The sequence below is a fragment of the Austrofundulus limnaeus genome, unplaced genomic scaffold (genome assembly GCF_001266775.1).
Source record: "Austrofundulus limnaeus strain Quisiro unplaced genomic scaffold, Austrofundulus_limnaeus-1.0 Scaffold447, whole genome shotgun sequence".
Lineage (NCBI taxonomy): Eukaryota > Metazoa > Chordata > Actinopteri > Cyprinodontiformes > Rivulidae > Austrofundulus > Austrofundulus limnaeus.
The window spans coordinates 309,878-324,843 of NW_013952849.1; the positions used below are offsets into that span (position 1 = coordinate 309,878).

General features: G+C 41.0%; 1 protein-coding gene across 2 annotated transcripts in view; it reads right to left on the reverse strand.

Moving 5' to 3' along the window:
- srek1 (splicing regulatory glutamine/lysine-rich protein 1) overlaps positions 1-13,833 on the reverse strand; it is a 14,925-nt gene extending 1,092 nt beyond the window's left edge. Inside the window, exons 1-10 of one of the 2 annotated variants that reach the window (XM_014024930.1) lie at positions 13,597-13,833; positions 13,328-13,461; positions 9,137-9,252; positions 8,905-9,051; positions 4,783-4,961; positions 4,544-4,674; positions 4,367-4,472; positions 4,184-4,288; positions 2,780-2,851; positions 2,560-2,674 (exon numbers count right to left, since the gene is read on the reverse strand). In XM_014024930.1, the coding sequence (XP_013880384.1) occupies positions 2,560-2,674; positions 2,780-2,851; positions 4,184-4,288; positions 4,367-4,472; positions 4,544-4,674; positions 4,783-4,961; positions 8,905-9,051; positions 9,137-9,252; positions 13,328-13,461; positions 13,597-13,724 (1,233 nt within the window). In that variant the 5' untranslated portion in view covers positions 13,725-13,833. The other variant, XM_014024931.1, reaches the window with a different exon arrangement.
- Positions 13,834-14,966: the final 1,133 nt, after the last annotated feature.

Here is a 14,966-nt window from a genome sequence, read left to right on the forward strand (position 1 = left end):
GCTTATTTGAAATTATATTGTGAATTGAGTTTTATTACTCGTATGGTGTATGTTTTTTTTAGTTAAATATATTTTTTTAATTGGGGGCAGATGTTAAGATTTTATTCCTCTTTCTGCTCCTTTTCATTTGACTACATTGTGATTGTCTTTTTGACGGAACGATGTTGTATTATTTGTTTGTTTCTATTATTGTTTGTTCTTTTATTAATTGTTTGTTTTATTTTGTTTGTTGAATGAAATAAAGTTCTACAAAAAAACAAACATCAGAACCATCAGAGCGAGGCGGGGCGAGGCCACGGCTTAACAGTTTTGCCATCTTTCGGACATCTTTAGTCCGACGATGGGAAACCCTTCTTCTCCGTAGCGCTGGACGCCTGTTTGCAGCCAAATCAAATGTGCTTAGCTCAGCAGCCCGTTCAGGTCTGTGGTGGGTTTGATTAAGCATGAAGATGTTTGTGTTTCTGTGACAAGCTTTCAGGAAGCTAAATAAGTGCAGCTGAAAAAATAATCTGTGGACACATTTGTTCTAAAAAAAAAAAAATCCTCAGACTTTATAAATACCAGATTCTTATTTTTAAATATTAAGTCAGAATGAAAATGAAACATGTGAGGTGGCGTTTAACATAAAGTCATTCTGAGAGAGGCTGTAGATGAGTTAACTGGTTGTTTTAATCAACATTTTACCATCAGTAGTAAAGAAAGTCCAATATGAGAGAGAAAAGTTGGCCAAAGCTGTGAACATGTCTGTGAGAAAACCAGGCCTGCAGCTCCAAGCAGACGTTTGTTCAGATCTTTATCACCAGAAGAGATGGAGCGAGATAACGATTAAAGGTGACGCCGTTTTGCTCGACTAAAAATAGGTTAGTTCTGAGGTTTCGTGTTCGAGCTGGAGTGAAGTGGAAACTTTTACTACAGAAGTGAGATCACCTGGGGTTAAAATGGGCGGAGGATCTGACAGAAACTCAAGCAGCGTGGGAACAGAAGGTCCGATTATTTTTGCCCCAACGCCCCAGTCGTGTCTGCAGCAAGGCGTTTGTGAAGCAGTGACGTCTGCAGGTGACCAGCGTTGTTTTCATTAACGAAGACGATGACGAAATATTTTCGTTGACGCCCCCTTTTTTTAGAGACGGTGATGAAATAAACACAGCTCTTTGATGACTAAGACGTGACGAAAATTGTGTGAGTTTTCGTTGACGAGACGAGACTGGACGAAAATGTTAGTCGGTGGTCTGTCAATCATTTAGAATGCAGAGCGTAGGGAGGGACAGCAGCGATGTTACACACACGCACAACAGCACAGACCTTTTCCTCCCGTTCTCTCACAGCCTGCGCTGCTTCACAAAAAAAGAAAAAAAGTCGCGTCACCTGTAGCTTAACCAGGGAGTAACGTCTCCACCATTAAAAGCTGTCGCAGCACCATTCTGAGCTCAGAAGCTGTTTGTTTACGTTCATGATGAAAGTAAAACTCTTCTGTTTATTTATTTATTTATTTTTTGGCTGGGGGGAGTTAGCAACTGTGCACGTCAGTGCTTCTTTTCAGAATAAAAGCCTGGTGCATGTAAACACTCGTTTGCACAAGTTTAATAGTCTACTAAGTTTAGGACGACATGATGTCCGTTTTTATAAATAAGATGCTTTTTCATCGTCCTGCTAACAAGTTTGAGTTGAACATGTGTGTTCCTCTTTATTGCTGTATGTTCACTGCACTTTAGCAAATTCTGAGGAATAAAGCCACAAAGTGAGAATGTTTTTGTTTTGGTCATTTTAAGAGTAACACAAATTACACAAATTCACAAATGTTAACACACATTACTCAAATGAATTTGTAAAGACTAATGTGTCGTTTTTTTAAGACTAAAACTAAACATTTTTTTTAAGTTTCCGTCGACTAAAACTGGACCAGAAGAAGGTGCACCTGGACCAGTCCTGGACCAGTTCTTCTGTGTTTGTGTCTCTTTCCTGTCCCCCAACCAGCCGGTCGAGGCAGATGGTCTCCTGTCCTGAGCCTGGTTCTGCTGGAGGTTTCTTCCTGATTAGCAGGGAGTTTTTCCTCTCCACCGTTTGCTCAGGATGGGAGACTGTGATGAAGTGATTCAACACAATCTGCTGCTTTCTTCTTTAGATTGTTCTTTTTATGTACAGCGCTCTGAGACAAAGTATGTTGTGACTTGGAGCTATATAAATAAACTTGAACTTGACTAAAACCATTTAAGTTTTCGTCGACTAAAACTGGACTAAAACTATTAAATACAGAAATGACTAAAACTGACTAAAACTAAGAAGTATTTTCATTCAAAGGACTAAGATTAAAATTAAAATGGCTGTAAAAACAACACTGCAGGTGACACCGTCACACATGTAGCTGAATGTCACAACATGCTGGAGGACGGACAAACACTCTGACACAGTGGTTCTAAACATTTCAGACACAGTTTGTGGAGACTTCACTGATACGGATCAGAAAACTATCCTCTGGGTTCAGTAAAGTGAAGCCTGGTGGCTGCTGGGGTTATAAAACCCAGAGGAACCCTGGGTTTAACAGGTTGAGAGCTTTCTAACCTTAGTGGACTTGGATTTGCTCTTTATCCTGTCTTCATCTTTGCGACTCCTCTTCCTGGATGTGGAGCGTTCCTTCCTGTCCCTGCTGCGCTCCCTCCTCTTCTCTTTCTTCACTCTAAATCAGAATTCAAAGAAAAAAACATAAAAAACAACCTGGCAAACACTAAACCTGATATTGACATATTTTATGGACCAAATTTAAAACAGTGAGTGAATTCACCGTTTTGGTGAAGGTGTTCTGACTTTTCTTCGAGGGCTTCTGGACCTTTCCTTACTCCTCCTTTTGTGACCTCTGATGAGAAAAAGTAACATTTAAACATACTTACAAGACATCATGACTGAACCTGATGTGTACATAATTTATTAGTTAAAGATATGACTAAATATTAAGATTTTATCATCTCTTCAACAAGGTACAGCTGACAGCAAAGGATCTGGTGACCCCTGGTGGTAAACAAAGGAAAGACAGGGGGATGAAACATTTCCTTGAAAGCAGAATCAGTCTGAAATGAGCAGGAGCTGCACACACTGCTTTAAACGTTGGTCGTTCCCAGTGGTGGGCACCAGCCATCTAAAGCACAAATCCACTAATTGTGGACCTAAATATTTCATTTACACTTTAGCGGTCTTACAAATTTTTATAATTCAGAAGCGGATTTGTGCTTTCTAAAATTAAAATGAAGTACCGCTAATAACTAATTATCTACCAGTCATCATTATCTTGAACAGCAAAGGTATGGCTGTCAATGAATCACAACACATGATCTATCCAACAGCACCCCTCCCAGACAAACACACTTATTGAGAAGGTATACATCCTGCTGACTGTTGCTTTGGGTCACATTTCTCATTTCCCACAATGCTTTATATCTGCTTACGTAGCAGGAAGGCAATAGCAAAAACAGTAAACGTTTGTAATCCATACTAAAATTTTGAATGTATTGATTTATTTTACTTTACAATCGGAGCTCCTTTTTTAAAAAAAAAAGTTTAAACGCTGGAGCTCAATACTTGACGTAATTGGTCGAAGCAATCGGCCAACAGGGTTAGAGACTCAGAGATGATTTAAAGATGTTATGCTGGTGAAGACTGACATCTAGTGGTCAACTGGAGCAACTACATGGAAAACTTTAAAATCCAAGCTCTTATTTTGAAGGGAAGATAGTTTCCTGTACTCCGTGCTTTCGTTTGCCGTCACAAATCAAATCTGTCATGTACCCAGAATGCATCGCTTCAGTTTTCCAATAAACAGTTTTAAAATTACTTTATTGATGCTTCTTTAATGAAAAATCTACAACAAACAAAAGAAAAAGACGAAGAAAAAGCCGAACTAGCAATCCTCAACAACTTTTTAATTTTTACACCAGGAGCTAAAGGTCTGTTTCAGGAACTCACATCCCCAGCAATCAGCGATTGTAGGATTAAGCTGTCCAGGGTTTCACACACCACTAGTTGGCAGTGTTGTGTATATATTGTACATGAATTATTGCGTATTAGTAAGTGTCAAATTGAACTTGCGCTATAAAATTAGCTTCTGCTAGTTTTTCTATGGCATAAGCGCTTTAGAAATTGCGGAGCTAATTTTTGGATTAGCGCTGCCCACCACTGGACGATACCAGCATACCTGGAGCGACTGCGAGCGTGCCTTCTGTCTCTGGAGCGAGAGCGCCTCCTGTGGCTGCCTCTTGAACCGTGAGCGTCGCCCCCCGGCCACAGCTTCTGTGAGGGTCTGTGCCAACAGGAGGGAAAGCACCGTCAGTGACTGCTCAGCATCCTGATCACAGCATCAGGAGGCTCAGCTGGATACCTGTGTTTGGAACGGGACCTTTTCCTGCGGGATTTTGAGTGTGAACGAGAGCGTGACCGAGACCGGCGTGGCTTTCGAGACCGACTGGAGGAACGCTTCTTTGTTTCTGTCGAACCAGGAGCCTCAGCATCAGGAGGGAAAACAAGCTGGAACGTGCAGCAAAGCGTAAGGACCTACCTGGTTCTATGGCAGCAGCAATGGTGGACTGAGCTTCTCTCACCCTCTTCATCACACTCTCTAACTCCTTGGCAGCAGCCTGTGGCGTCAGCTCCGGGGGTTTTACTATGGCGTTGTTGGAATGATTAACCCTGAAAGACAAACGGTGTCGACAGAGTTCACACACTGCTTTAAAGGACATTACATTGTTTTAATTCATTTAGCCAGCTGATGGGGGTGAGGTGCAGAACTGATCCTACTTCAGAGGTCTGTCTCCAAACATGACTCCGTTCAGGGTCAGGGCTCTGGCAACCGACTCCTGCTCAACAAACTCTACGAAGGCAAAGCGGGTCGGCTGGGTCTCGTCTCCGGCCATTCGGACAAACTTGACGTCTCCCACCTGCTTGAAGAACTCCATCAGCTGCTCTGCAGTCGTGTTCTGATGAAGAAAAATAAAATATTTTAAGAAAAATCAAAAAGCTGTTTACAAAAGAAGAAGTGAGAAGGAGACGTGATCTCTGCAGTCACTAGGGACGGGTGATATGTTATCGTGTGTGTGATATACCATCAAAGACATTCACCATGGTAATAATTTGTCATCTCGCAATAAAAACGATAAAATCCCACAGCCAGGCTGTACATGCCTCCCAACCAGGTTCAGCTTCGTTTGTTTACTCAGAGTGAACGTCGACGTGCGGAGCATGTGTATCGTAATGACTCAATGTGCAAAAACAGAGTTATAAATCGTTTTTCCATCCAATTTTAATTCGAATTTTGAGGAAATTTTAATAATTTTGCAAAAAAGAAAAAATTAAGAAATGCGAATCAGACGTGTTTCCATCAACTGGCTTGAAGCGAATCAATTACGTCATACGCATGTGTGTGGTAAACAGGAAGTAACCATCGCTAAACTCACAGGATCCATACATCTCAGGATAATGGAGAGAAGTTATCAGGAACGCGTTGCTGCTATCAGGACAGTTGTAATTATTCTGTTATCAACTAGTTTTGGCGATGTTACTGCTGTCTGGAGACGTTGAGAAAAAAATGCAATTTTCTTCACGTTACGGGATTACTGAGAAAACACAAACAGCGGGAGGAGGGTTCTGCTGCCAGTCGCGGCTGCACTGACCTGAAACTGGTACCGGTACCGTGGAACAGCTGATCAGCTACGTGAGGTAAAAGTTCGCTACGTCAGAATTTATTCGGCAAAAGTGTTTCCATCTCCCATTTTGCGCATTAACTACTTTGCGAATCATCCAAAAACCACCTCAAAGCGAGCGTAAAAACTTTTTAGCGAATTGAGGATTTTTTTTTCCGAATTTTGCTGTTTCCATCCGACTTTTTTTCCCCCGCATTTTTAATGCAACACTTCTAAATGCGCATCAAAAGGCCTTGATGGAAACACGGTTATAGTCATCTACAAACTCTTCAGAGTTCAACAATACATTAGAAAAGGAAACAGGACGAGGCAGCTTCAACTTGCTGGGCCCACAATAAAACACAGCTCCTCCGTCTCTGTTCCTGCGAGGCTGCAGCAGCGCACTCACAGAACTAGCCCCTCCCTCCCCTGAACATTAACCCTTTAGGGAACAGATATTTTAGCTTCACCTCCCAGAGCAGCAAAACTCATTATTTTCAGTGATTAGTAAAAGGTCTTTGTTTTTATTTTTGTATTATATTACTGATATTTTAGAAGTGTTGGAGATCTTCTGATGTTTTACAAAGATAATTAATTTGAAGATTTATCATATCAACCATGGTCCATTATTATTGATCATTTTTGCTGTCAATAAATAAATAAATAAATAAATAGTCAATTTTGTTCTCATATTTCAGTCGTTTGATGGGTGTCAGTTTTGCAACACAGGTGTACTACTAGTGGTACTGTACTACCATTAATTTTACAGTTTTTACTAAGACTGTTTTTATTATTTAAGCTTGCACTATTTTATTTTGTTAATCGATTTATTGTGTATATTCTCCTATTGTGATTTTATTATTGACTTTTGTAAGGTTATCTAAGGAGTTTTGAAAGGCGCCTATAAAGAAAGATTTATGAGAATTATAAGTAAAGTCAAGGATTACCTGCCTCATAATGCCTTTGAGAGGGTTATTCATGCTTTTATCACTTCTAGACTGGACTACTGCAACTCTCTTTATTGTGGGATGGATCAGTCTTTGGTTCGTCGTCTACAGCTGGTTCAGACTTCAGCTGCCCGTTTATTAACAGGGACAAGACGTCGCGAACACATCACTCCAATTCTGTATTCTCTTCACTGGTTGCCTGTTTCTTTTAGAATTGTTTTTAAGATTTTGTTTTTAGTTTTTAAATGTCTAAATGGTTTGGCACCTCATTATCTCACTGAACTTTTACAGCCTCACATTCCAGATAGATCCCTGAGATCTGTAAATCAAAAGCTTTTAGTTGTTCCCAGGTCTGGGCTTGTGACCAGGGGAGACAGAGCCTTTTCAGCTGCAGGACCTCGGCTCTGGAACAACCTCCCACTGTCTGTGAGGTCTGCTGGGTCTCTAAATGAGTTTAAGTCTCTGTTAAAGGTATCATATCACGCTTTAATTTAAATCCTTCTTTTTCACGTCTAAATCATTCACTTATGGTCTATTTAAAACAAAACTGCAACACTTTGGTCTTAATTCCTCGTTTTTGTTGCTCCACAGACTCCTTGTTTTACCCCTGTTCTGAGCTGCGTCTCAGATCAAGCTGTTTTGGTGCGGTCTCTTTAAATGCAAGTGAGATATTTCACACCCCGCCCCCTCCAGGTCTCTGAACGTTCGACTCCACCCCGTTCGGCCATGTTTGTAGTTTCATAGCAACAACACAGTTATCTACCGACTAAAAACTGTTTTTAAGATAAAATAAGATAAGATAAAACTTWATTGATCCCACAGTCTGGAAATTTGCACATTACTGCAGCTTAATACAAGAGAGGCTGAGAAGAATAATGAAAGATTAATAAAAGATAAACAAAACCCCACAATATACACATGTGATATATAGTAATGTACCAATACACATATACATAAACACATATGCTTGTTTATATACATATACAGTGGGGAGAACAAGTATTTGATACACTGTTGATTTTTCAGGTTTTTCCACTTGCAAAGCTTGTAGATGACTGTAATTTTTATCATAGGTACTCTTCAACTGTGAGTGATGGAATCTAAAACAAAAATCCAGAAAAATACAATGTATGATTTTTAAATAATTAATTTCCATTTTATTGTGTGAAATAAGTATTTGATACACCAGAAAAATGAAACTTAATATTTGGTACAGAAACCTTTGTTTGCAATTACAGAGATCAGACGTTTCCTGTGGTTCAGGGGTGTCAAACTCCTGTCCTCGAGGGCCGCTATCCTGCATGTTTTAGAGGTTTTCTTGCTCCAACACACCAGATTTTGATCGCTGGGTGATTAACAGGCTTCTGCCCAATTTGAAGAGTTAATTCAATCACTGAATCAGGTGTGTTGGAGCTGGAAAACCTCTAAAACATGCAGGATAGCGGCCCTCGAGGACTGGAGTTTGACACCCCTGCTGTAGTTGTTGACCAGGTTTGCACACACTGCAGCAGGGATTTTGGCCCACTACAGATCTCCTCCAGAGCCTTCAGGTTTCGGGGCTGTCGCTGGGCCACACGGACTTTAAGCTCCCTCCAAAGATTTTCTATTGGATTCAGGTCTGCAGACTGGCTAGGCCACTCCAGGACCTTAAGATGTTTCCTACGGAGCCACTCTTTAGTTGCCCTGGCTGTGTGTTTTGGGTCGTTATCATGCTGGAAGACCCAGCCACGACCCATCTTCAGTGCTCTTACTGAGGGAAGGAGGTTGTTGGCCAAAATCTCACGATACATGGCCCCATCCATCCTTCCCACAATATGGTGCAGTCGTCCTGTCCCCTTTGCAGAAAAGCATCCCCAAAGAATGATGTTTCCACCGCCATGTTTCATGGTTGGGATGGTGTTCTTGGGGTTGTACTCATCATTCTTCTTCCTCCAAACATGACGAGTGGAGTTTAAACCAAAAAGTTCTATTTTTGTCTCATCAAACCACATGACCTTCTCCCATTCCTCCTCTGGATCATTCAGATGGTCATTTGCAAACATCAGACAGGCTTTGACATGCGTTGGCTTYAGGAAGGGCACCTTGCGTGCACTGCAGGATTTTAATCCTTGACGGCGTAGAGTGTTACTGATTGTTTTCTTTGAGACTGTGGTCCCAGCTCTATTCAGGTCATTGACCAGGTCCTAAATTCAATGCTTTTTATTGACTAAATACATTTAAAGCTCCACAGAAACCATGTCAAGCAGTAAAAAGAACCACACCTTTAATTATAATAAAACCAAATTTAACTTTACCTGTGAGTTCAAGTTGCCAACGTAAACTGTCCTCCTGATCTCATTGAGCTTTGAAGGATCAACATTTCCAATAAGTGGCGGCTGGGAGAGCACAGACGCCGCAGCATCGAAACTAGCAGTAATACGGTTCACCAATGGCAGGTTCAGCTGTAGGTGGGAAACACACACAGGTCGGGTTGGTTTGTGCGACCGCGGACACGAGCTCTACAAAACAACAACAACAGAGGCTCACATTCTGAAGCGGAGCAGGAGTAGGAATTGGCAGCAATCCTCCTCCAGGAATCAGACTGGGCACCGGGGCGGCAGGGGCCAGCAGAGACAGAGCCTTGGACTCCTCGGGAATTTTCCCTGCAGGACAAAACAAATATTAACGAAGGCAAAGGAGGCACTCTTCCCTCTGTCTCCTCTATGTCTGCACAATTAGCCCACTGTATTCTAGAGAAAAAGAGAGCAGACACTTCCCCATACAGCCTACGTGTTCTACTCATACTGGAGACCGAGCATCCTTTTATTAAATCATTCTTCTCAGTAAATATGTATTATTAACATGAAGTGCAAAGAATCTAAACTTTGATTATGTTGTTCTCTTTTCACAGGTTTTTTTTTTTTTTTAAAGAAGAAAAAGAAACAGAGCAGAGAATGAGTCAACACTTTGATGTATGGGTCACCTGTACTGGAAACATATTGGTCATGAACCATACGATATCAAGCATGGGCGCTTTTCCGTGGGGGGCGATCGTTTCGCAGTGTTGGAAAGGTGTGCAACACAAGACAACCCCAATGGCTGCATCACTAATAGCACACAGAACATCAGATACAGAAAAGAACAACAAATTTAAGAACTTTGGAAATGTTAGCTAAAACTCAGCTAAGTTCAAAAATCAAATAAACAACCAATTAGAAATTTTGATTCATTCCTCTCAAATATAATCTCTCCTTTTTGGCGGGAAAAATGTTGAAACAAAAAAGGTTACAAATCTGAGTACAGCTGCAGGGATTTAGCATCAGTTTTCATTTGTGCAACAGAAATGGCGCAAAGAACCATCTTTTTAAAATAAAGCATAATGAATGCAAAGCATTAATGCATGTGTTAAGATGAGGAAAGGATGCTACACTGATCAGTTCTGTGTTATTACTAAACAGTAAACATCCACATCAGAGCGGTACTGAAAGGCTCAAAGTGCTAAATGTTCTTCTAGAGCAGAGATTCTTAACCCGCTGGGCCACGAGCGCCACCTTCAGGGCCTCAAAAGAACAACAGGTTTTAACTTTGGGCCGTGGGAACGCATTGATTTTGAATAAGGTGCAATACACGTTCTCACCACTAGTAGCAGTAGTGCACCACTCAGATGTTTAACAACTTTTTAATATGTAGAAGAAGAACCTTAGAAACCTGCCGAGAATGGAAACTTATTTTAAATGAAAAGTAGAAGCAAATATGAAAGTAACTCATCAAAAAACACCAAAGTTTGTCACTAATATGAAGAGCAGCTTCTGTTTTTACCATGTAATATTTTAAAAGTCGAAACATTATCAAATACAGTTGCAGATACAACTATATTTTAATTTGCACTTTAAATTAATTTTTGTAATTTATTTTTAAGCATTTTGTCAAAAAAAGCTGTTAGTTATTGTCACTAACATAAAAAGCAGCTTCTGGTTCTACCATGCAAAATATTAAAAAGGCTTTATTTTCATTTGCATTTTATCAAATTTATTTCTAGTTTTTTTATTTGGAACATTTACATTAAATATTTTTGAATGTATTTATTTTATGATCACAATTTTATTTATTGAATTGTCTATTTTTGTTGCTGTTTATGTTAAAAATGTTATTTTTGTCTGTGATGGATATGCGACCTGTCCTAGGTGTACCCCGCCCCTCGCACTCTGACTGCTGGATATGGGCACCAGTGACCCACATGACCCTGACAGGAAAAAGCGTGTACAGAAAATGGATGAATGTGTTATTTTTGTGTTGATAAGCCTGATGGTGCGTTCACACCAAACGTGATTTCAGCATCAGGAGCAGCAGGTTTACGTACAAAGTCTATGGTGGACGCGCTTCAATCAGCGTCGGGAAGTGCTGCGGCGCCTCAAGCGCGATTAGAGCAGCGCAATTAGAGCAGCGCGATTTGAACGATCTGAGCGTTCGACGCGCTGAGGCGCAAATCGCTGAAGTTAGAAAATCTGAAATTTTGCAGCTCGACGTGCCGCATCAACCAATCAGAGAGACTCCACTGTGTGACGTAGCGACATATTTCCCAACAGGACAGTTTACTGAATGATGTCCACTAACCTGAAACAGATGGAGAGGAGCTCTTTAGCTGAAATCGAGTGCCTGCAGTCGGTGTCCTGACAGGAGATATCTGCACCAATGTGTGACAGCAGCTCATCAGACTGGACTCGGGACAAAAATAGTCCTGAAAGCGAGCTGTGAGCCTCTCCTGCAGCTCCTGGGTGATGAAACTCAGAATGTCTCTGAATTATCTGGTGAATTAATTATGAATTAATTATCTGATGAACGTGACATGCTCTTGCTCTCTGTAAATAAAGCAAAGCCACTTCCAGTCTGACATTAAACAGAGCCCGACAGAGGAGGGAGGGGCGGGGAGGCTCTTGCCGTGCAGCGCTTCAAGAGCTGACCTGCGTCTGACCTCAAAGTGCACAAGCGACTAGGGCTGTGTATTGGCAAGAATTTGGCGATACGATACATATCATAACACAGGGGTCACAATACGATATATCCCGATATATTGCGATACAGTAAACAAGGCAATATATTGCGATATACTGTCCAAAAATTCTATTAAATAAAAACCTCTTACTGATAAAAAAGAAAAGCTAATGTTTACTTACAATGCTAATGCTACCCTTACTCTCTGGCGCTCAAGAGGTAGAGGAGCCAAATGGCTGACTCACTGCTGCCAACTAGTGGTCAGAGACTGAACTACAACATAAAAATGAACAGTTGGCAAGAAGGCTGACATTTTAAACCTTAATAAAAAATCGATACAGGGCTTTAGAATATCGATACAGTATCGGGACATGAAATATCGCAAAATTTCAGTGTATCGATATTTTCTTACACCCCTACAAGCGACCAACTTGAAGCATTGGCTGCGATTTTGAAGCTGAAATCGCATTTGGTGTGAATGCAGCATATTTCGTTATAATGCAAATACAAATTAAACCAAGATTTAGAATAATTATCATTTTGATTCATATGGTAATGTGTGACTGGGTCTCGTGTCACTTTATTTTGAACAAATTGGGCCCAGAGGTCAAAAAGGTTAAGAACCCCTGTTCTAGAGTCTCAAAATATAGGTGCACGTGTATTTCAAAAGATTTTATGCTCAATCGTTTGGACTAATTGTGACAACCAGACTAGCCCTTTACGTCATCAACTGGTGCAAACAAACAAACAAATAAAGAAACAAACAAAAAAAGGGTTAATGATCCTCCTAGCATCTCATGTGTGACATACATCCCACCGACATGCCGTAGCAACCTGGACAGAACTCAATCACACACAAGCCGCCGCTGTAGCAGAAAGAGAGAGGGGGGTAGGGGTTGGACATTAATCAAAATAACAAACAAAAAATAACAAATATAAACACAACGCTAGAGATAAGCAAACCTGCAGTTTCTAGATAGAGACAGTAGTAGAAAGTGGACAACATGGGATAGTATGAAAGGAAACAAACTAAAAAAATAAATAAAAAATAAACAAATAAAGAGACAAGGTGTCCATCTTGGAAGGCTCAGCGGGCTATTCTCCGGGTCACATCCCCCCCTTGAAGGCTGCGTTGGCCCGATCGGGGATAGTGGCTTGGAAAACAATGCCTGACTCAGGCTAGTGTAGTGTAACAGCTGGGCCAGTCTAGTCATCTGATATGCACACATAATCACACAGAAAAAAACATACAAAACCAAATTAATAAACTCAGTAGCCATCCAGCACCAAGTCACGTGGACACAATGCATCAGGTTAGAGGTGATATCAATGTGAGTGCACACAGTGGGAGGGAGGTTTTTAAAAATGGGAGCACCAAAAACAAACAAAAATAAAAGAATGAAAGAGAGAAAGGACTGAGTTAACTATGCTGCAATGAATTTGATTTGTGATAATTATAGATATTTAAGTTACTTCTTTCTAGTGGGGCTGCTTCTCCTTCAGACTAATATCAGTCAGAACCACCTTGTGAAAACAAGAGAAACCTGGACTGGGTGCTGTCAGAACTAATATAACCCATCACCTGGGATCAAATGTACAGTATATGAGGGAAAAACACCCTAAATAATCCCCTGAGCATAAAAACAGCCCAACAACTCAAACTGTGACACCCAGGAAATAAATCCCGAGGAAGACGTGGACAGAATATAATCTGAGACAGTGTTTTTTATTTGTTTAAACACTCACCTTCAGCACATGGGACTACAATCAGAGCTCTGTCAATAAAAACAGTGTTGGTGAGATGCTGCGCCACACCAACACTTGAAGGCTCTCGGTACTTTATGTAACACACTTTGGACGAGAAAGACAGAGATGTGTTGCTGTGAGGAGGAGAACAGAAAGAAGAAGAAGAGATTATTCAGCTGTTAAATCAGTGCTTAGTTCAAATGTACATTGACAAGGCCGCAGGTCCGCGGTGTTGCCTGGCTGCCCGAAGCCGGGAGAGATGCTCTTACTCTGGGGGGTAGAGACGCAGCTCCTCGATGTCTCCCAGGAAGCCGAACAGAGTGCGCATCTGCTCGCTGCTAACGGCCGACGACAGGTTGGTGACCTGAACCACGGCAGTGCCTGGTATCCCGCTCATCGTAGACTAAATATAATCGCGTTAATAAATGCTCGGTATGATGTGAGTTTTATTTTTCAGATGCCCCAGTCGGTGCAGAGGGCGGAGCTACCAGAGGTTCACTCTTCTTCTTCATCCTGCTCAGCAGCGCTCAGACACACCGGCGCCCCCTACAGGCTCAACTGGTGCACTGCAGAGAGGGCCCAATGTGGAAACAAGTTACACAAAAATACAGAGTTGTAAAGTAACCAAGTACAAATACTTTGTTACTGCACTTGAGTAGAATTTTTGGGTATCTGTACTTTACTTGAGTAATTATTTTTCAGCCTACTTTTTACTTCTACTTATTACATTTTCACACAATTATCTGTACTTTCTACTCCTTACATTAAAAAAAAGCAAGAAGTAGAAAGTCGTTATTTCATTTTTGCTTGTTTTCATTCCAGCTTGTTATTGTAAAAAATAAATACTATCCATATAAACTGTGCCTCCTAAATAGAGTGAATTTAATTGTAGCTGAATAAGTATAAATACATATAATTCTGGTGCCGTATTAGTTTGTACACAAACAAATGTCACACTCCAGCAGGACATAATCACTAAAATAAAAGGACTGTACTTAAGAAGTATTTGTATTTCATGAATTATATTATTACATTTGACCGCAGCCCTCAGATAGATTTTCATTTTGGGGAAAATGTTTGGGCTTAATTTACAGTACTTGTACTTTTACTCAAGTATCACTTTGTGGTACTTTATTGAACACTGCAAAAACCTAAGCTGAAGTACACACACACACACACACACACACACACACACACACACACACACACACACACACACACAGTTTGGTCACATGCAAAAGAGGAGCCTCAGCCTAACAATATGTTACTTTGTGCCCTGATCATCCACCTACAGTTCATAGATGGTCATCTGCTCCATCACCACATCGTTAGGGCCTGATCATCACTTTTTGTTCACAGGGGGGCGGAGTCATACTTGCAATAACAGCATTCTATGAGGGGGACAACTGGACATGAAAACCTCCACCTGTTTAACGGTGGACGGTTTTTCGTTTTTTCACAAAAACGGCTTCCTTTACTCCTCTCTCAAACCAACGTTCCTCTCTATCAAGACTGACATCTTCATCTCTGAAAGAGTGACCGCTGGCCTGTAGATGAGTGTAAACTGCAGAGTCCTGGCCTGTAGATGAGTGTAAACTGCAGAGTCCTGGCCTGTAGATGAGTGTAAACTGCAGAGTCC